This window comes from Meriones unguiculatus, chromosome 19 (assembly GCF_030254825.1).
Source record: "Meriones unguiculatus strain TT.TT164.6M chromosome 19, Bangor_MerUng_6.1, whole genome shotgun sequence".
Lineage (NCBI taxonomy): Eukaryota > Metazoa > Chordata > Mammalia > Rodentia > Muridae > Meriones > Meriones unguiculatus.
Window position 1 is genome coordinate 22,806,070 of NC_083366.1, and position 22,334 is coordinate 22,828,403.

The 22,334-nt window shown below is 37.8% G+C and overlaps 1 protein-coding gene across 1 annotated transcript in view; it reads right to left on the reverse strand.

Annotated features, from left to right (window-relative positions):
* LOC132649330 (aldo-keto reductase family 1 member C1-like) overlaps positions 1-22,334 on the reverse strand; it is a 298,798-nt gene that overhangs the window by 230,532 nt on the left and 45,932 nt on the right. The window contains exon 3 of the mRNA XM_060373002.1: positions 149-316. Within this exon, the coding sequence (XP_060228985.1) occupies positions 149-316 (168 nt within the window). The remainder of the gene's footprint in view (positions 1-148; positions 317-22,334) is intronic.

A 22,334-nucleotide genomic window follows, 5' to 3' on the forward strand; every position in this document is an offset into this window, starting at 1 on the left:
GATTTAACTTAAGCCTTGTATGTGAAATATGTGTGGATAAATGTTATGCCAATAATCACATTTCAGTAGGTAGTAAGCCAATAATATAATTTAAATGTTTACGTCATATCTTATTAATCCATACATTAGCTTGTTATGCACACAATACCTTTGTAGTAAGAAATATGTCTTCTCTCTTCACAACACCATCTGCAATTTTGCTTCGAATAGCCTGTCCTATCTCCTTTTCATTTTGGTACACATAAGCAGAATCAATATGGCGGAACCCAGTATCTATTGCTATTTTAGTAGACTCCAAAGTCTTACTCAGAGGAACCTAGAGGAGGAAACAAGAGGATGATTTGGAGATAGATGTCCCAAAAGGTGGAAATTTGAAAACCATCTTCAAGCTTTTTAGTTAATTGATGAGGGATTGGTTCCTAGAATGGGATTTTGCACTTATCTTTTCCATTAGGCTTTGCAGAACTTCCGGTGAGCAACAGTGAAATACATAGGCAGAAGCAATTACTTTCATAATACCTGTTGTGGGGTAGTCATCAGAGAATACTGCTCAGACACAGGCTTAAGTATTAGCCAGTGAATGACTACAGTGGATGTTCAGGATCCTAGTATAGCACTGAACTTTCTTTGGGGTGGGCTTTTAAGTAAAAAAAAAATACAACAAACAAACAAACAAACAAACAAAACAAAACAACAACAACAAAACACCAACCAAACAAAAACAAAAAAACAATCATATCCTTAGTTGATACCCTTCAGTTAACAAGAACAGTTAGCCAGAAGCAGAACTATAGAAGTACAGAAGCCAAAAAGCAAGGTTAGTTCACTTAGAGTCTTTTCAATAGCAATGGACTTTGATGGATTAGGCCTTTGTTTTAGTTTTGACAGGTGGTGCTGCATTCAGTTTTACAATCTAAATAGCACGTGCATCAAGGAATCAGTTGAGGCCCTGTGATATTCCCCACTGGTCTCAGTGAGACAGTCAAGTCATGGACTCATCCTGTTTTGGTTAAAGATGCAGGGCTCCACTGTTCATATAGTCAGCCCAGCCAGTGCTGATAATAAAGTGGTTATCAAGGGGAACCAAGAGAATGGAGACTGGTACCAATTATTTGCCAATCAAGGGAAGATTTTTTTAAAATTATTTTTGACCAATTACCATGGAAATAATAGTTTGTTTTCAAAGCTAGACATAGTGCACTTTATCTCATGAGAAGTAAATCCAAGTGTCTGGATTTGTAGGGTCATTTCTGTAAGAGAAGCTAATTGTTGTAGGTCCTGTAGGTCCTGATCAACCTGTCTGCTTAGTTTTTAAGCATCAGAAGAGGCATATTTAATCAAACTCTTAGTACAGGCCCACTAAGTACTCTTCCTCCATTTTTTTTCTTTAATTTTTCCAGTTCTATCTTCAGATCTTGAGCCGTTTTATTGATTTCCTTCACTTGGGTGACTGTATTTTCCTGTTTTTCTTTCAGTTCCTTCAGCTGTTCGTTTGAACAATCCTCTGTTTCTTTTATTTCTTTCAGTGATTTAAGTATGTCCTCTCTAAAGGCCACAAACTGTTTGGCTGCAACTTCCTGTATTTCTTCACAGATGGCCATAATCTGTTTTTCTTTATCTTCTTCTATTTCTTTATGGATGGTCACAATCTGTTTGTTTTTATCTTCCTCTAATCTTTACAGATGGCCACAATCTGTTTGACTTTATCTTCCTCTAAGTCTTTACGCATTTTATTTTTTTCCTCTGTTATCCTCTTCATGAGCATAGATGTTAGGTCATCTTCTTGAATTTCAATTACCGTGGAGTGTCCAGGGCTACTTGCCCCTGGATAACTGGCTTCTGGAGATGCCATATTGCTTTGTCTTTTGTTGGTTGTGCTTTTGCTCTGGCCTCTACCCATTGGGCTATCTTAGGTGTTGGGTCTTAGTTTCTGGTGGTTCCTGGAATCCTGTGGTGGACAGAATCCCCTTGGCAGGAAGATGGTTTTTCCTGAAGGAAGCCTCCTCAGCTTTTTGGGTATGGTCACTATATGGTGGTGTTTTTCAGGAGTTGCCACAGCTCACCTAAGGTGTGCCAACCTGAGTGGTAACTGTGGTCCTTGTTAGTACAGAGGGTTCACCTCTCATCTGGAGACAGCTGCCCTGCTTCTGGGTTTCTTGCTGTAAATTTAGTGAGCTGCTGCTGTAACCTGGGTGTACGGTGGTCTGGTCAGTTTTGTTAGGGGTAACTGGTTGCCCCTTGGAGCAGTATCCGGGGGTTGATCTCGGGGATCCCAGGCATCTGTAGGTCTGAGGGTGGGGTTCTGTGCCCCAGTACCCAAGCGGTTACCTGTGGCCGGTGAGTAAAGCTCTCCTGGTAGCAGCAGGCTAGCTGTTGCACAGCAGGTCCCTGGGCTGGTCTGCGGGATCTTTTCCAAGGATATACTGGGTGGCCTAAGTTTGTCCCCATTTGCTTCCTTCCCTGTGGGGATTTCTCCCAACAGTGACTCCAAGTCTCTGGTGCCCTGGGGATACAGTTCTGTCTGTGATGAATAGCTGGTGCATAGCAGATCTCTGGTCAAGTGGTGCAGAGGCTGGCGCCTGCCAGTCTGTTGGACCTTTTCCAGGGATATACTGGATGACCTAATTAGGTCCGTTTGCTTCCTTCCCTGTGGGGTTTTCTCCCAACAGAGACTCCAACTCTGTGTTGCTCTGGGGCGCACAGCTCTGTCTGTGACAGAGAGCTGGGCATGCAGCAAGTCTCTGTGCTTGCAGCTGAAGCCCAGTTCAGTGATAGCGGCTTGTACCTACCATTCTGTGGTACCTTTTCCAGGGAAAGGCTGGGTGACCCAAGGCCAGTCTTGTTTCCTTCCTTCCCTGTGAGGTTTTCTCTTGACTTGGACTCCCAGTCTCTGGTGTATTTGTGCCCACCATTCAGCCTTGGAAGGTAATCTGGACACACAGGCTTGTGGCTCTGGTCTGGCAACCTAGTGCCTGCACAACCCAGGATCTCTTCCTGGTTCTGTCTGGGTGACTTGAGAGTGGACCTGACTGGTTCCCACACCATGGGGGTTTCCTCTCACCTGAGAAACAAGATCGCTGTTGTTTTAGGGCCCAGAGTTCAGTCTTTTGGTCACTGTATGAAAAATGTCTTGCTCTTCAGACGCTGTGTTCTCCTGGCGCTGCCATCTTGTTGAATCCCCTAAGTATTTCTTTATCATAACAGAACTATTTGAATGTAAGGAGATGAAGGAGGCAGGGTGTGATTGTGAAGGTAGGAGATAGGAGGCTACAGCTGGGATACAAAGTGAATTAATTAATTAATTACTATAAAAAAGAAAGTACCAGAAATAATCGTGTAAAAATATAAATGTGTAGTTGGCTTGTCATACACATCAGCATTTACGCTGTCCTTCTGCACACAGAATGTTGACCATATTATTGAACCAGAGCAAACCACTGGAATTCTGAAAAACTCATTGTTCTAGTTCCCTATGTGGCATGGGGCAGTTTAAAAAACCTAAATAATGGTAATAAGGATAACAGGGAGTTTACTTGAGACTTCAAAGTTGATGGAATACTTTCATTCAGTCCCTCAATCCTTATTATTCAAACTTTAGTCTCAATTAGGTCTCAGAAAGGGAAGAATTGGATTTTGTTTTTGTTTTTTGTTAGTTTAAGTGACCTTTGATATTTCTGATGCAGCTGGTCTAGGAGGACTCTTAGGGATCTCTGATCCAGAACAGACATTAGGTTGAGTTTTAGGTATCTTCAGAATCTCATTTAACAAGCCTAGAATTTTTGCATTTCTCTCCAGGGTAGACCAGTACTCGCCAGTTCTCTTGGATTCTTCAGTTCTTTATGATGGGTCCAAAAACTGTAAACAAAGTCAGGCCTAGATTGTTTTGTGCGATCATCTTCAGCATAGGATTGTGGCTCTGCCAAAGAGTTTCAAAGGTAAAGACATCAAAGGGAACTTTCAGGTGATGTAGCTGAGCTGTGAGTAGGATCACTTGCATAGTATTTCTTACCTGTGGACTGCTTATGAACCTGACTAGATTATTGGGTCAAATCACTGTCTCTGGTGCTTCCTATGCAGGTGAGTCATCAGGTGTTTGGTGAAAATGCTTTCTCCCATGCTACAATATAAGAGATGATATTGCTTATATCATAGGATGGAAATGAGTACAGACTTGTATTTCCACATTACTTCATCAACGTCAAAGGAGCATATTTTCTGTTTGAATTGGGTGATATTTATGCAATAAGCGGTTATAATTGTAGTTGCATTTTCATAAAGCTGTACATATTTCAGAACTCACATATTCATTTATTCTGGGCTTCTTTCTGATTACTAGTAATCAGAATTTCTGCACATTTGAATCTGACAACCATCTTTAAATTTTTCAAGTGGAAGAACTTTCTTTTACCATGAGCTTAGTAGTTGCAGCACCAGTGATTCCTAATATAGATTTATAAGTACTGGGACAACTTATTGAGCTGGATTGTACAGTGAAGGTCTTTTTGTAGGATGGATTCTTATACACTGGTGGTGAAGTCTGCAATATATGTGTAGGACAGAGCAGTTCTTATACACCAGGATGCTGATTGGGTTGTTTCCTGGGTGTTTTAGCAATTCTCCCTATATTTGTTTAATCTACCAGAAAATTTTCTCAGGTTTAACATCATGATGTAGAACTTTGTGTAACCAGTATGTAGATACTTCTAAAGAATTTTTATGCCGAGGGTTAGATAGGCACATTTTTGTGACTGCCAAGTTCTTTCTTTTATTAATTAATTAATTTTTTTATTCACTATACATCCTGGTTATAGCCCCATCCCTCTTTCCCTCCCAGCCCCATCTCCTTCCCTCCCCATTTGTTCCTCAGAAAAGGGAGACTGCCTTTCCCATCTATTCCAGCTCATTAAATTACATCAGGACTGAGCATGTCCTCTTTCCCTGGTAAGGCAGTCCCACCAGGGGTAAGTGATAATAAATCTGGTGAGTTCTTGTCCACTGTAGTCCCCACTTCCCTTACTAGAGAACCCACAGGAAGCCTAAGCTGTCCTTCTGCTACATCTTTGTAGGGGGTCTAGGTCCAGTTTATGTATAGTCCTTGGTTGATGCTTCAGTCTCAGCAAGTCCCTCTGAGCCCTGGTTAGTTGGACCGAAAGCCTGTAGAGAACAGAGAAACAGAGCTTGATATCTTTGTGACTAGCTGGAGACCTATGTCAGGATAAGCCTCTGAGAGGATATAGGGGAATTCAAGCAGTGACTCCCAGTAGCAGAGATCATAGAGACCGAAGAGGACACTTTCTAACAAGACTAGCCTTCTAGTAGAAGGAGGGAAACTCCAACCCACCCACAAAAATGTCAACCCCAAATTTACCCTGCCTACAAGATTTGAAGAAATAAAGATAGAGTAGATAGAGCAGAGATCAAGGGGATGCCCAAACAATGCCTGACCCAACCAAAGACCTACCCTATGTTAGAGCACCAACCTGTAACACTATGAAATCTATTCTGCTTAGCTTGCAAACAGGAGCCTGACAGAGTTGTTCTCTGTCAAGTTCTTAATAATAATCTGTTACCAGATTCTGGCTATTACAAATAAAGCTGCTATCAACATAGTTGAACAAATGTCCTTATTGAATGGTGGGGCATCTTTGCATTATATGCCCAGGAATGGTATAGCTGGATCTTGAGGTAGTGCTAGTCCCATTTTCTGAGAAAGAGCCATATTGATTTCCAAAGTGTACAAGTTTGCACTCCCACCAGCAATGGAGGAGGGTTCCCCTTTCTCTATATGCTCTCCAGCATGTTGTCACTTGAGTTTTTGATTTAGCCATTCTGATCGGTGTAAGATGGAATCTCAGTGTTCTTTGATTTGTATTTCCCTGATGACTAAGGATGTTGAGCATTTCTTTAAGTGCTGCTTTGCCATTCTATATTCCTCTGTTGAGAATTCTCTACTTAGCTCTGTACCCCATTTTTAAAATTGTATTATTTGGTTTGTTGGTCTAATTTCTTAAATTTTTTATGTATTCTGGATAGTAGTCCTGTATCAGATGTAGGGTCAAGGAAGATCTTTTCCCAGTCTGTACACTGCTGTTTTGTTTTGCTGACAGCGTCCTTTGCTTTACAGAAGCTTTTCAGTTTTACAAGGTCCCATTTATTAATTGTAGATCCTCAACGGAGGAATGAATAAATTGTGATACATTTACTCAATGGAATGAGGCAGCCATTCCATTGGACCTGAGGTGGTCACATACATGCAAATCACGACTTGCTATTCTTGTTGTTTTCAGCAGACACGTGTTTGGCCTGGTTAAACCTCCTGTTTGGCTTGGTTAAGTTTCCTTGTTCGCTTGGATAAGTTACTTTTGGATGTTGTCAATGAATACCCTTGTCTTTGATGTTAAGGTTGCTATGGTTACTTGGAAAGTCCCTTGTGATTTGCCTATAAAAGTGGCTTACTCTGTAATAAAAATGACACCTTGATCAGAGCACTGTCTTGGTGTCATTCCTTCATGTTCTCTTTCTCTTTTAATTCCCAGCCTCTGTGCAGGCAGCTACTACTGATGGTCGAAGGTGACTACAATGGAATACTAGTCAGCTATTAAAAACAAGGAAATAATGAAATTTGCAGGCAAATGGATGGAACTAGAAGAGATCATACTGAATAAGGTAACCCAGAAACAAAAAGACAGGCATGGTATAGGCTCACTAAAAAGCGGATAGGAGCCATATACTATAGGACAGCCATCCCAGACCAAAAGAAGCTAAACACTAAAGAGGACCCTAGGGAGGATGCTTAAATTTCCTTCAGAATGTCAATCAGGCTAGACACCAGATGCGGTGGAAGAGAGGAAACAGATGGGAATCTACTATAGAGGATCCTCTGAAAGGATTCACCCAACAGGAGATTGAAGCAGATGCTGAGACTCAGGGCCGAACTTTGAGGAGAGACCAGGGAGTCTTACTGAGGAAGAAAATGTGGTAGGGATAGAGGGAAATGGAGGGGGCAGGAGCCCTACAAGGAAATCAATAAAACTAAAAGTTCTGAGCCCAGGGCATCCTGCAGAGTCATCTTAATTTGTACCAATGGGGCACCATGTATGATGAGGACCTTGACCCCCTGCTCAGATGTGGCCTGTTGGCAGCTCAGTCTCTATGTGGATCTCTGAGTGAGGGGAGCAGGGGCTGCCTCCATCATCAACTCAGTTGACAGCTCTTTGATCCCTCGCCCCTTGTTAGCCTTGCTAGGCCATGGAGGAAGAGAATCCAGGCAGTCCTGATGAGACTTAACAAGCTATGTGGAGATGGCAAATAGTGGAAAACTCCCACTTTCAGTGGAGCAGGGGAAGGGGATATGGGGAAGTGGAGGGAGGTTGGACCTGCAAGAGTTGAGAGAGGGGATTTCAATTGTGATATATAATGAATAAATTGTGAAGAAAAAATAAAAATTTAAATAATAATAATAATAATAATAATAATAATAATATTCTGTTATCAAGCAGGCAATAGGTGGAGAAATAGCACGTCCTACTGGAAGGAGGTTTAAATATAGGTATAAAAGTTAGTAGAGATTGGGAGAAGGCTATTAATATGGGTTTACATTTTATAGTCAATTAATCATACCTATACATTTTTGGTATTATGTTTTTCAGCTATATTTGCCAGAATATCTTCTATGAAATTCCATTTAAGATTTCATCTTTCCTTGGTATATTTTCTGGATTAATACTGACTCCCATCAGTGAATAAAACAATTGACTTTAATTCTACCAGCAGATCCATAGATGTCCCATTTTATATGTTCACTGTTAATTATCCATTTTCTGATGAATATTAATTGGGGCATTTGTCATGACTTTTGACAAAGGTTCTTAAATGCAGACAGCGATGAGAGACATCCCAGACACCACTGCTTAGACATATAGATTTTGGCCAATGCATATCACTTAAAACTCAGTAAGCTGTAACCACATTCATTAACCTTGAAGAGAAGTAATTTATGTTCATTATGCTATAAAATAAATAAAATAGTCTTTTCTCCAAATAATGTTTTCTATTATCTGTTCCTCACTTCACTGTTTTTATTTTTTTCCTGTTTTGAATCATTATTCCCCTACACATATTTTGGTAGAAATTGTGTTCAGGGTTTGAGAAATGATGATTTCCATTTTGCAGATATTTCAGGGATGAAGAGGGTAAAGTTGGGTCCAGTAAAGTGACATGCAACAGGTACTTATGTGGTAGTATGTCAACAGTGTAGCATGCAACACATTTCATGTCACATGTATGATTCAGGATATAATTCTAAGTTATCTTAAAATGGTACTACTTTCCTTCCTTCCTTCCTTCCTTCCTTCCTTCCTTCCTTCCTTCCTTCCTTCCTTCCTTCCTTTTGCTTTGAGAAATTATCTCAGTGCATATCTCTGGTTTCTTGAAACTCTCTATGTAGACCAGGATGGCCTCAAACTCACAGAGATTGGTCTGCCTCTTCCTCTTGAGTGCTGGGATTAAAGGCTCATAGAATTCCCTTTCATAGCTCTATTTCTTTTGTATTTTCTTTCCCCCTTTTCTACCTCTTAAAATACAGTAATTGCACAAGTTATTGGAGTGCATATTTTGGTTTCAGAATTATGCTAGCAATATACTCTGCAGTCATGTGCATCAAGCATCTTGCTTTGCTCTGTTCCTGAAACTATCACATCTTGCCGTGCTCTGTTCCTGAAACTATCAGGTGATGTTTAGTCTACAGATAGTTATATTTTAATTGATATTTCCAAGAATAATCTCATATCTTACCAGTCATATTTTTATTCTCTTTGAGTTTAATCTTTATTGATTAAATTTTATATAGTATATATATGTCTTCTTAAAATTTTAATAAGGAATCCTTTTACATCATTTATTATAACAATGATAAAGGAATCCATGACCCATATATACAAGTTTAACACAAAATTCATCTATTTGGGTTTTAATTCTATTGTTTGAAAATTAGTCTTGAACTGTTCTAGTAATTCTACTCTAGGCTGAGTTCTGTTGTACATCTGGTCAAATTTCTAATGTCTTTGCAGATCAGTAAGACCCTGCTACTTCAGGATATGGATAAAGTTTCTGCTATGGATATGTCAGGAATCTTCTATGCAGTTTAATAAATGCCAAATACTTTTGGTTTTTATAAAAAATGCTTATGTATATTCACTGGATCAATTACCGCTTCCCACTAAGACATTCATATACAAACATATATTGTGTGTCTTTCTCTCTTTCACACACTCCTGATCTAATTTCTTTCCAACCTCCCCTTGTTCTCATTTCCAAGTTCCTCTTAATTCCTGCTGGAATTTCCCTTCCCTTCCTTTCTTTTCCCTCCCCTGCCCTTCCTTTCCTTTTCCTTCCATCCTTCCTTTTGTTCCTTATGTCCTTCTTTCCCTTTCCTTCCTTTCCTTTTTCTTCCTTCTTTCTTTCCTTTCCTTTTCTTTTTTTTTATTTAGACTGAGAGATAAGTATATAGGTTCAAGCAAATGCATTTGTTGAGAAGTTGATCTTTCTTCAATGCATACTTTTGGCATATTTATAGAGAATAAAATGATTAAAATCCCATAAATTCATGGGGCTTTTAAAATTATTAGTCATTATTAGCCATTATTAGTGTTGTGGGTCATCCTCATAAAAGGAATGATTTTTCTATATATTAGAATAAAATATTATGAAATTGCAAGTAAATGGATGGTATAGAAAATATTTATTGAGTGATATCATCGAGGTCCAGAAAGAAAAATGAGACATACTCTTTCTCATGTGTGAATCTTGGATTTGAATATTCTGTTGGGTATGTTTGAACCACAGTGCATGTGGAAGCCAGGAAACTAAAAATTGATCACTGGAGGTGGGCATGTTAAGGGAGAAAGCATGGTAAAATACAGCAAAATAAAAATGGAGAAGGAAAACAGTGGGTCTGAAAGTTTCAAGCATGAGAAGGAATATGGAGGGAAGTGTGGGTGGTGGAATGCTTAATAAAACAAAGGTGAGTGTATAAAGCAGCTATATGGAAAACCTTGATCTTCCATCCCAAGAAAAATATTGTCATTCGAGCAGATAGTGAGACAGTGATGAAATGAAAAGAGGTGGAATTCTTGGGCTAAAGATTGTGTTGGAGTTGTTGGAGGTTGGTAAGAGGAGAGGTGGTAGTGCGAGCAAGCCCAAGCTAAAGATGTATGAAAAAAACCTTACGGAAAGCCACCCTTTTCTAACCTATTTAAAGATCCAAGATATATTTTAATGAAATTGTTTGAACAGAAGTATCCTTCATGAGTGGGCAATGTTACTTCCAAAAAACATGGTTTGCAAAATGAAAATGTCAGGGGGCAAGATGGTGGCGATCAGTATGCATCATTTCTGAGAGCCAGAAGACTCAAAACTTCGAAATTGGTGAGTGGAAGAGCATCTGATGCTGGAAAATTGACATTGTGGCTCCCAAAGGAGTGGGGACAGCATAGCATCAGAGAACTCTTTGATTCGGGTCAAACACTGACCTCACTGGGATTGGGGAGGAGCACTTTCCTTCCGGCCTCCCTCCCCCTTGGAGTAGCCAAGCCAGAGTGCCATTCAGCACCAGTCCTACCTGAAAACTCTCTGATGCTCATTTCGAAGCAGTTTGTGTTTTGTAATGAATGCAATTAAACTAACAATTTCCTTTTCAGTAAACTTGTTAATTCAGTTTCATTTTGTGTATACATGTGTCTACTTGTCTGTATTTCCACCACGTATGTATAGGTACCTGTAGAAGCCAGAAGAGAATATCAGACCCCTTTGTAACTGGAGTGTTATAACCAGTTAAAATTTACTAATAATTATCTTTTAATAATGTTTGCTGTTATGCCTAACAGCTGTATAACCAAATCACCACACAGACACTGGGTTTATTTAGTTAACCTAGAACATAATGCTGGGAAATAGCTACTCCATCCTAAACCTCCAATTCCTCATAGTTTCCTAACATTTAGATTTCCCACATTATACTTGCTTTTTGTGATATATGAGGTCCAGTCCATCTCTCAATGTCTTTCCAAGATCTGTCCTCCAGCTCTCTCTCCAAGCTCTCCTCCCCTTTCTCTTCTCACTCATTTCCTGCCCTCTAGCTCCTCCCCCTCTTTCCTGTCCTCTGGCTCCTTTCATTGTACAACATTGTGTCTAGTTGCTTTATTTTGGCCAGTTTACACAAGAGTTGAGACAGGATGCTTAGAATGAGTATCACAATGCAATCTCTGCATTGAAACCAGAGAGTAGGGGGGTAGAAATCAGCATTTGAATGAACAAGGGTAAGGTGTATACATTTAAAAAAATATTATACCAACATTTCTACCTTTAAGTCCAATAAAAGGCTCCTTTTCTTTCAACACAATAATTATGAAATTATGAGAACTGTTAGGTAAAATCTACATGTGCAATGTCTAGTCCATGTGTATTTAGCAACTTAGGAGATAAGTTAACTATGTTGATAAGTTAAAAGTTCTATATCTAAATTAACTTTTATTCTTATTGGTAGAACCTATATGAAAGGATTTCTTAACTTCTAAACAACGTAAGCTTAATTGTGTCACTATAACTCTTTGGTTTTAACCCCATCAGAGACTTGAGCAGGAATAAAATTACTTGAGTAAATAGGAAGTGCATATTAGCAGCTTCTAAAAAATAAAAAAGTGACAGAAACAGTTTGCTGCCTGAATAGTCACCCATAAGTCTTTATAACGTTGGAGCATCATCTTCAGCCTTCTGGCTCGGAATATTTGGCAGACATATATGTGAAGCATGAACTATTTAAGACTTGCTTTCCCTTTCTTGGCAGAGTTAGGCAGTTGACTTGTTCTGCATTTAAGTTTGCCCATTTTTGGCAGAATTTGTCTGTTGTGAAGCGAAGGTATTTTCTTTACCCAAGTGGCTTGTTTGCCACATTTGAAGCCATCTCCATATGGAGGTTCTTCGATGCTCATTATCTTTTTTTTCAGGTAGGCAGGGTGCTGCCAGGAAATGACTTGTCTTATTGTCAAAGACACTTTTAAATGCCATATTCTGTAGGTCTCTGAAATTTTTGAAGACTACCTATCTTTATGTAATTGATTTGTATACAAAATCATATGTAGCTGTTAAACCTAGGATGTATACTCGTGTGATAAAGTAGACTAATGACTATAAGTTCAATAACTAGCAATTACCTTAAATACCTAATATCCTAACCAGTTTTTAATAGCAGTTTAAAAGTATCGGAAATAACTTTGACTTTCTATCAATACACTAAAGCTTATACCAATGTATAAAAAATACTTATTTTTGCATCAATATGCAAAAATCCTATACCAGAGTTAAAACTAGCCTCATTGGGAAGAACAAATAAAACCCTAACTTGAGTAGATTCAATAATCTTCCTTTTTTTCTATTTCTATAAGATATCCCTGTGTATTCCTTGTTTCACTTTGAATAAGACCATTAATAATAAACATATCCCAAGGACAATAAAATTTTGTTGCCATAGCAAACAAGCAAAACCATAACCAACTCCCTTTAAAGAAAATTGGACGCCGTTCTCATGAATTTCTTTTAGCTGACATTTTGGACATGTAGGAATCCCATAGGGGGCCCAAATAAAATTGGGAAAAATGGTTAATTAAGCAAGCAATAACATTTGTGGTCCAGTCTTTGAATGTTTAGAAATTTGGGGCTTAATAAAAGTCCTCTTTTGAACAGTCTAAGATGCTGGACCAAATAAGATTAGCACTTTCTTCAAAGTTCTTTTAGGAGCAGGCTTTGATGAGAAAACAGCAATTGAAGCAGTTGAGCAGGAGCAAGCAGAATGCTGGAACATGCAAGATGCTGGAACAGATGTGTCAATGTCTCAGCATGCTGAAGAATGATTCTGTTAGGTGTGATCCAGCATCTCTGGTGTCCAGTTCTTTTGTTCTGCAAACATATAATTTCTCACAAGCATTATAGAGTTCTAAAATTATAAATGTATGAGATGTGCAGGATGAAACTAAACTCTAAGCCAATTTAATCTATATCAATTAAAAGGTTAGCATAATACATTTTGAGGATATTATAGCCAAGGATTTGTTGGCCAAGTATTGTTGAAGTTTTCACTGGAGACACATTTTTATGTTTCAGTCAGTTTCAGAGTTGTTCCCATGTAAAGGGATTAGCAATATAAGTTACCATTATTATTGAACATATAACCATTATCATCAAAACAAGGTTGGATAGATTAAAATATCTTTTTGGCCTCTTGAGTGCCTGTTGTATTAGGCCAAGCTGCTACCTATTTCCCTAGAGAAGCCTCCCATTAGAGAGACAAGCTGGTTGTCTTGAGCAATTGAAAACACATGTTTTAAGTAAACTTTATATAAACTCTTTTTTAATTTAGAATATAAGCATACCGTAGGTATCTTGTACCTGTTTTGAGGTTTAGCCCTAGATTGTTATATATGTTGTAGCTTTTTGTCCTATCCTCATTTATATCTAGGATGGGTAGTTATGCCTTTATAGCCAAACTTTATTTAAACTCCCTCTTACCTTTAGCATTTAAGCATACCCTAGGCATCCTATACCTGGGTTTTACACTCCCTCTTACATTTAGCATTTAAGCACACCCAAGGCATCTTGTACCTGGATTTTACATTGTTTATGGCTATTTTTTGGCTTGTCCCTTATTCATACACTATGGGCAGTTCTGTCTTTATAGCCAAACTTTATTTAAACTCCCTCTTACCTTCAGCATTTATATAAACTCTCTTAGCATTAGCATATAAGCATGCCCTAAGCATCTTGTATCTGGGTTTTTACATTGATAGTGGCTATTATTTGGCTTGCCCTCTTTTTGATATGGGATGGATAGCTTTGTTTTTTAAAAATATGAATATAATTTTTGAGTTTTCAGGACTAAATTAGGTTGGCATGTACTTTGCCATCTTTAAGCCTCTTGTGTCTTTTTTACACAGGCATGGCCAACATTTTCCCCTGTGGAAATATCTCATGTTTAAAAGGATAAGGCATTTTCCAGAGCAGTGTGAAAGTATCTCTCTTTACATAAACCTAAAATATATGTGAATCCAAACTTCAGAGCAGTAAGGACATAACATCTATTATTAAGAAAAAAGAATTTACATGGTAACCTTAAGGACAATTTCATCCTGGCTAAACAGCAGGAGTTGTAATCCTGGCTTTTATTATGTAAATAAGCTTGATCCAGAACTCAGAGATCTGCCTGTTTCTTTTTACTTTGTGTTGGGAAGAAAGGCATGTGCCTTCATCAACTTGATATATATATATATATATATATATATATATATATATATATAGAATATATATATATATATATTCAAATTAACAACAATGTAACTCTAAGCCTTTAAATGAAAATCAAGGAAAGAGAAAAGAAAAATTTAAGTTTGGGGTCAGTTGTGCCAATTTATGCTGTAACAAACAAAGACCAATTGGTTATTTTTTGTTGATGTTTCAGTGAATTGGTGGACCCTTACCAGAGAGAGCTGACAAGTATCTTGCAGCCAGAGAGCTTTGGATTTTAGCCGTTATTAATCTAATTATTAGGAAGAGTGCCCCTTTTCTTATCAGTAACTTAGTATTCCAATCCTTGGCTTTTCCCCCATTTTCTCTTTGAATTTTCTCTGAGAAGGCATGGAGAAGAACCAACACCATTAAACATATTGCAATCAGATCCATGAATATGACAGCCAAAATGAAGCCAAAGGGATTAAAACACCCTCTGCCATAGCAATTTTTTAATTTTAGGTGCAGTTTAGGCCAAACTCTCTCTAGAGGTCTGTCTACCTCTAGTTTCTTTCTTTCTGGCCATGGCTGTGGAGCTGAGCCAGCCACAGTATAAAGGAGCCATGCTTGTTTACCCCTCAGTTAAACTGCAGAAGCAGCCAGTTTTGTTATGGAAGTCTCAGGTCTGCCTATAGGAAGCTGTCTTTTGCTCCTGGGCTGGTTTAAGAGTCTCTCTTAAAGAGACAGTAACTGACCTGGGAGTTTTTAAGTTTAGCTTTTATAACTGGGAGCTTATTCCTCCCAGCAAATTATGTTTAAATATGATTTAAAGAGTGTGGATACTTAGATTAGTTGGGGGCTATTTGTTGTAAGAAGTTAAAATTTACTAATAATTATCTTTTAGTAATGCTTGCTGTTATGCTTAACAGCTGTATAACCAAATCACCACACAGACACTGGGTTCATTTAGTTAACCTAGAACACAATGCTGGGAAATAGCTACTCCATCCTAAACCTCCAAGCCCTCATAGTTTCCTAACATTTAGATTTCCCACAGTATACTTGCTTTTTGTGATATATGAGGTCCAGTCCATCTCTCCATGTCTTTCCAAGATCTGTCCTCCAGCTCTCTCTCCAAGCTCTCCTCCCCTTTTTCCTCTTACTCATTTCCTGACCTCTAGCTCCTCCCCCTCTTTCCTGTCCTCTGGCTCCTCCCATTGCACAACATTGTATCTAGTTGCTTTATTTTGGCCAGTTTACAAGAGTTAAGACAGAATGCTTAGAATGAGTATCACAATGCAATATCTGTATTGAAACCAGAGAGTAGGGGGTAGAAATCAGCATTTGAATGAATAAGGGTAAGGTGTATACATTTTAAAAGAACATTATACCAACACTGGAGTTAACAGTGTTTGTGATCTTTACACTATGGGTGCCAGGAACCAAATTGGGTCCTCTGTATGAACATGTGGTTATAACCTTTCAGCTATCTCTCTACACTCAAGCAAATTTATTAATGAGTATAGAAAGAATAAAAAGTGCCTTAGTTAGAGTTTCTATTATTGTGAAGAGCCCCTTTGACCACGGCAAGTCTTATAAAGAAAAAAACTTTTAAAATTTAAATTTATTTGTATTAATTACAGTTTATTCACTTTGTATCCCAAATGTAGGCCACTCCTCCACACCCTCTCAACCCCACCCTCCCTCTCTCTTCTTCTATGCCTCTCCCTCATTTCAATGATAGGGTAGGATCCTCCTCCCTTTCCATCTGACCTTAGTCTATCAGGTTTCATCAGGAGTGTCTTCATTGTCTTTCTTTGTGGCCTGGTAAGGCCGATACCCAGTCAGGTGGAGGTGATCAAAGAGCCAGCCTCTGAGTACATGTCAAAGACAGTCCCTGTTCCCTTTTCTAGGGAACCTACTTGGATATTGACATTCTATGGGCTACATCTGTGCAGGGGTTCTAGGTTATCTCCATGCATGGTCCTTGGTTGAATTATCAGTCTCAGAAGACATCCCTGTGCCCAGATTTTTTTGGTTCTGTTGTTTTTCTTGTGAAGCTCCTGTCCCCTCCAGGTCTTTCTAGCTCCTCTTTCTTTCATAAGATTTCCTGCACTCTGCCCAAAGTTTGGCTATGAGTCTCAGCATCTGCTTTAATACCCTGCTTGGTAGAGTGTTTCAGATGCCTTCAGTGGTAGGCTCCTGTCTTGTTCCCTGTTTTGGCTTACATTCAGAAGTTTAGTTCATTATCATCATGGTGGGAAGCATGATAGCACACAAGCAGAGGTAGCTGAGAATTTTACACCTGAATCTTCAGGCAGTAGGAAAAGGACTGTAAGCCATGTGGACCAATTTGAACTTTTGAGATCTCAAAGTCCACCCCATAGTGATGCACTTTCTCCAATGAAGCCACACCTATTCCAACAAGGATGTACCTTTGAATACCTCTGCTCTTTAAGGACATAGGAACCATTTTTATTCAAACCACCACAGAGAAGTTATTCTTTTCTATGATAATCTTTCATCCTACTCTATTACTGAACTTATGAGTTCTAGTAGATTTGTTTCGATAAAAACTTTAGGATTTTCTATGCATTGAATTGCATCAACAAATACTTGTGGTTGTACTTTTTATTCCTTCCTGTTTATAATTTCAAGTCTTTCTCTATCCTGAAAGGATAGTGCTAAAATTTCTAGTACTGTTTTAAATACTTGTGAAAAAAGATGCACATATTATTCTCACTCTTAGAGAAATGAATCCAGTCATTTGCCATTTGGTATGATGTTGGCCTTTGCAACTAGTGAAATATGCATCTTTTGGAATGAGTCTGAAAGGGTTTTATTTTTTTTTCCTTTCTGTTTTCTTCTCTTCAAGTATTTGAATTGATGTGTGCTCACTTCAGATCATGTTGTATGATACAGAGAATTTCCTTAAAGTATTTAGGTCATATTATCTCCTCCTTGAACCTCTCAGGTATAGTTTTAAGTCTTTCTTCTTCGCTGACACTTATGAGAATACAGATAATGATAGACTTCTGGGTCTTTTACTTTCTGTATTAAAATACTCATTTATGCATTTAAATTTTCTTGATTACCATGAAAATGTGCTCCCTTTGTAAATATTTCATAGTATTTCATTTTCTCAGTGTATCAAAGAATGTCCAACTACTGAAACATTTAAGTTAGCATATTTTTCAATGTTATTTTATTCAGTAACATTGGAAGTAGATGGATTATAGTAAATATTCATCTGTGTTGTTGCTTCTAATTATTAAAAGTGTGAATGTTATAACCGTTGAGAGTTATAATAAAATCCAGATTTCTGCTTGTACTTTCGACATAGTTTCCTGCCCTCTGCAGCCTGTGGTATTGCCCTTTGGCTGCACAGTAATTTTTACTGAACCTTCATTAGAATGCAACATATACAAAGCCAGAAAAGACATCATTTTTTTCCAATGATAAAATTAAAAACCTTTTTTTTTCACTTAAAAAACTTAGCTATTGAATTATATTTGAAGATAAAATTTTGAGAAATATCTAATAATCTTTTATTACTCAATGTACCATATGGTACTAATAGATTCAAATAATGAATGATTTAAAAGCTTTCTAACAGAAAAATTTAAAAATCAAGAAAATGGGAGTCTGGGTGTCCTTAATTTAACTCAATGTCAATAATTAATTTCCAGAGAATTTGTGACAGTGCTTAGGAAATTAAAGAGCCAATTTAGTTCACCTAATATTTTCTGTGTCATTATACGACCATAAGTCTTCATTCATATAAAATAAGCAATTGTTTTTTATTAGTTCACCATGCAGCATACTGTTTAAACTAACTCTTCCTACAAGTTGAATGTCAGACAGTTAATAGGAACATCAACTGGCAGTTTTTGGTGTCCTCTCACATGATAACCTAGAAAGATCAAGCACCCAAGATTCTGGCTAGATGGCAGATGATATCCAGTCCCTCCCCTGCTGAGGAGCTATTTGCTTGGGGAGAGGAAATACAACCTTTTTAATGGATGTGGCCTCCTACTGATTGATTCTCAGGATCCAGTGGATGGCCTATATGCACAGTACTAATCAGACTTAGTGGATTATATATAAGAAAAAAAGACATAAAGTTGGAAGGTCACATGTTGAGGAAAATATAAAGAGGGGTTTCAGGGGAAATGGTGGGTAGGTTTGCTTCTATTTCATTGTATGTATATGTATGAAATTCTCATGAAGAAAGAAATAATCTTTGAATTACTGTAGATATATAATTATGTCTGCATTAAAAGAAGGAAGCCTGACTTTAATATGATGACCTGTTAAAAATCTCTTCTATAATATGGATCATTTTTAATTTACAAATCATAATACTGTGTGTACATCTTTGCTGCCAGTATTTAGTTCTTTCATGCAGAGTTAATGATTGTTGTGAAGAGAGTTAATGTTTCAAAGTCTTGTTATTAATCTAACTGACTTAGGGTCTAGGAACTTTGAGCTTTCACCATTTCATGTCAGATAAGGACAGGGGCTGCCCCTGAATTGTTTCATAAACAGTGTAATTTGTGGATACTTGCCTTCTATTGCAAGAGTAGAATTTAAGTGTGTCATTGCAAGCTGCAGTGAAAATCTTAGAAAATTATTTTAATAGCTTTTTTGTAGAAAAAAAATTCCGTATGATTTCAAAATTGAATATAGGGAGACATTAATGTGTCCTCTGTGTCTTTACTGGGGAACATTTATGAAAGAATTTATATATATATATATATATATATATATTTCTCTCTTCTTTTTTCTCCTTTTAAATCTTCCTAATGCTATGGCCCTTTAATACAGTTCCCCATGTTGTGGTGACCTCCAAGTGTTAAAATTATTTTTGTTGCTACTTAAAAACTGTAATTTTGCTACTGATATAAATCTTAACGTAAATATCTGTGTTTTCCCATGGTCTTAAGAAACTCCTGTGAAAGAGTCATTCATGTCATGACCCACAAGTTGAGAACCATTGCTCTAAACCCTACAACATACCCCTTCAGCTGTCCTCTAAATTCATGTCCTTTTTTCATTAATTCTTATTGCATGCATGTATGTAGTACACATATAGTCTTTAATATAAGCCACTTTGTTCATATAATGTTACTTGCATACGTGAGTATATATACAAGTGTATATACAACTTTTCACTTGACAACCTTTTGGGGTACTTTTTCCTGGAGAAGACCAACTGTCAGTCTTCCATCTTTTCGAAGTTGTTTATACTTCTTTTTGTAGGGTTGAGCTTCTTTCTGTCTGGTTTAGTGTATCTATTGGCATCACCCTTATTCAGCTTTTGTTTATGCAGTTATGTTGGTGAGACTTTATAGGTATATCCTCTGATATTCCTGGGAGACACAATCTCACAGAAAACTTCCTAATCCTTGGCTTTTAAAATTTCTCTGCCTCATCTTCCATGATGCTTCCTGAGGTGTGATACACACACACACACACACACACACACATCAACTGGTACAGATATCCACATTTTTTGGAATTGGTTGTAGTTTTCTTTAGTGGTTTCTGTCTATTGTAAAAAGAATTTTATTTGAACAGGGGAACAAATACAGACACATAAAGATAACAAAAATTTCTATTGAGAGAACATCCCTATTGCTGAAGATATAAGGTATTCATGTCATCAAGTATGAACAAATCAGCTGGTGCTCAGCTAAGAACTTCACCTCTACTTACTATCATTTAGAGTACTGGAAAGTAGTTTGGATACTACTAAAGATGAAAATAAACATCAGTATCACTTAGCTACAAACCATTGACCTACAAACAGTGACCAACTACTTTTTAATATTGGATTTAAGACCCACTCTATGAGATGGAACCCACACTTGGCTTCGCAAAAATGGAAACGAACCTGTGACTAGATAGGTCAAAGTCCCTAGGGGAAGTCTACTATTATTGCTAATGAGCATATCAATAAAATGATTTCTAATGACAGATTTCTATACTAATAGGTCAGTGCACCAAGGAGCCTTCATCAGAGAATCTTTTTCTTTCAGCAGATGGAAATTAACAGAGACCTGCAATTGGACAATGTGCAGAGAGTAGAAGACAATGGATGCACTCAGCCTTAAATGGGATGTCTTCATCAAGCCCCCTCCCAGCAAGGCCTAGTGATATGTGGAAAAGAGGAGGCAGAATGATTACAATATCCACTGGTAGTAAATGACTCTAAGGAAACTGTTTTTCTAATACAACAGAGATGATACACAGAAAAACTCACAGAAACCCTGACAACATGCACAGAAAAAACCTAGGCAGGTTTTAGTCAGCCAAACTCCCAGCACTGAAAGTGGGAAGTGGAAAAAGTTCCAGCCCTAACCAAGAAGCCATTTAAAGTTGTTATCTGTTGGGAAAGGGAAAGTCAGTTTTTTCTGGTGGAGTTGTCACTGATATATCAACCAAACTCCAGGGCTGCAGACCTCATATCCATGTATAGTTTGCCAACCCAAAATAGATTCCCTGTGTGTGTGTGTGTGTGTGTGTGTGTGTGTCAGTGTGTGCGTGTGTGTGTGTTCTTTTGTATTAATTTAGCTTTGTTTGCTTGTTTTGATTTTTTTCCCTTTTTTCTGCAGGAAGATTACTGATTTTTGAATGTTACTTATATCCTATTACTTTGCCAAAAGTATTTATAGATTCTAAGGGTTTTTCTGTATAGTCTAATGAAATCATAAAATATTCAGATAAATAACTAGAACTGGAGAAAATTGTATTAAATGAGGTCACTCAGGCCACAAAAACGCTGCCTGCTCTCTCTCATAGATGGTGCCCCACTTCAAATCATGTGTGTGTTTAACTTAGAGTCCACATGGAAGCAAAAACAATAACAAAATAAAACAAACAAAAAACCAAACTAACCAGAAATGTCATTGACAGCAATGTGTATGTATTTAAGGAAGAAGAATGGTAGAATATAGGTAAAATTAAAGAGGGAATATACTGCTGACAGAAAAGTAGAAGCATGTAGTAAGGTAATGGGGAAGGGGAAATGAGAGGACAATGAAAAGGGTAGCCAAAATGAAATATGCATAAAAAAGCTACGTGGGACTGAAAACTCCGCAAGACAAATAAAAATGCAGTAACAGCATAGTGGAACAAATGCTATGAAAACAATGGGAGGGAGATACTGGAAGCTGAAGGTCTATTTGGGAAAGAAGGGAGGCAGCAAAGTAGGAGGTATGGGGGTACATTAACAAACGTCAAGGGTGTAGTAAGAAGCCTTATGAAAGCCCCACCCCTTTGTAAGATAATGAAAGGAATAATTAAAAAGTAACACTAGTTTAAACAGAGATAACCCATGTAGTAAGCTATAAAGCTTGGTTCTGATGGAAGTGGAGGAGGACTTCGCCTATCAATGGACTTAGAGAGGGCCAGGGAGGAGATGAGGAATGGAGGGAGAGATTGGGAGGGAATGAGGGAGCGGCTACAGCTGGGAGATAAAGTAAATAAATTGTAATTAATATAAAAAAATAAAATAATTTGTCACAAAAAATAAAAAAATGCTGTAATAATAAAAAAGCCGCATTTTCGTCATGAAGTGAAAATTGCAGTGCTTAGCACGGTTTACCTCCATATGAGTTATTGTTCAGGAAGTTCCCAGAAATGCCCTAAGACAGTGCAGGCTGTTGCCCATTCTTCTTTGTTGTCCAGTGTAACCAGATGGTATGGTGTGTTACTGAGTACACCATACAATTTGATTGCAGGACATAGAATTTTAATTGTTGAGGAAACTGTTTACCCATTTGCTAGCTTTAGTTTAGGTGTCTGGGGAAAAATCAATGGTGTTATGAAGTACTGGATGCTGATTATTACAATACTGACCAGCCATCCCTGGTGGAATGGTGTGACAGTGGTAAGACTCTTTATGGGATAACCAGCCTCTTTCTTGATTGTCTTTGAAACTTCCCATAGTAGGGAATTCATACCTGGTACTATAAACATAATCAAAACCCATAGTTAAGGAAGTCATAGGTTCTAGAGTACCATCTACAGGTTATATTTGTCAAGTGTTATGTTGT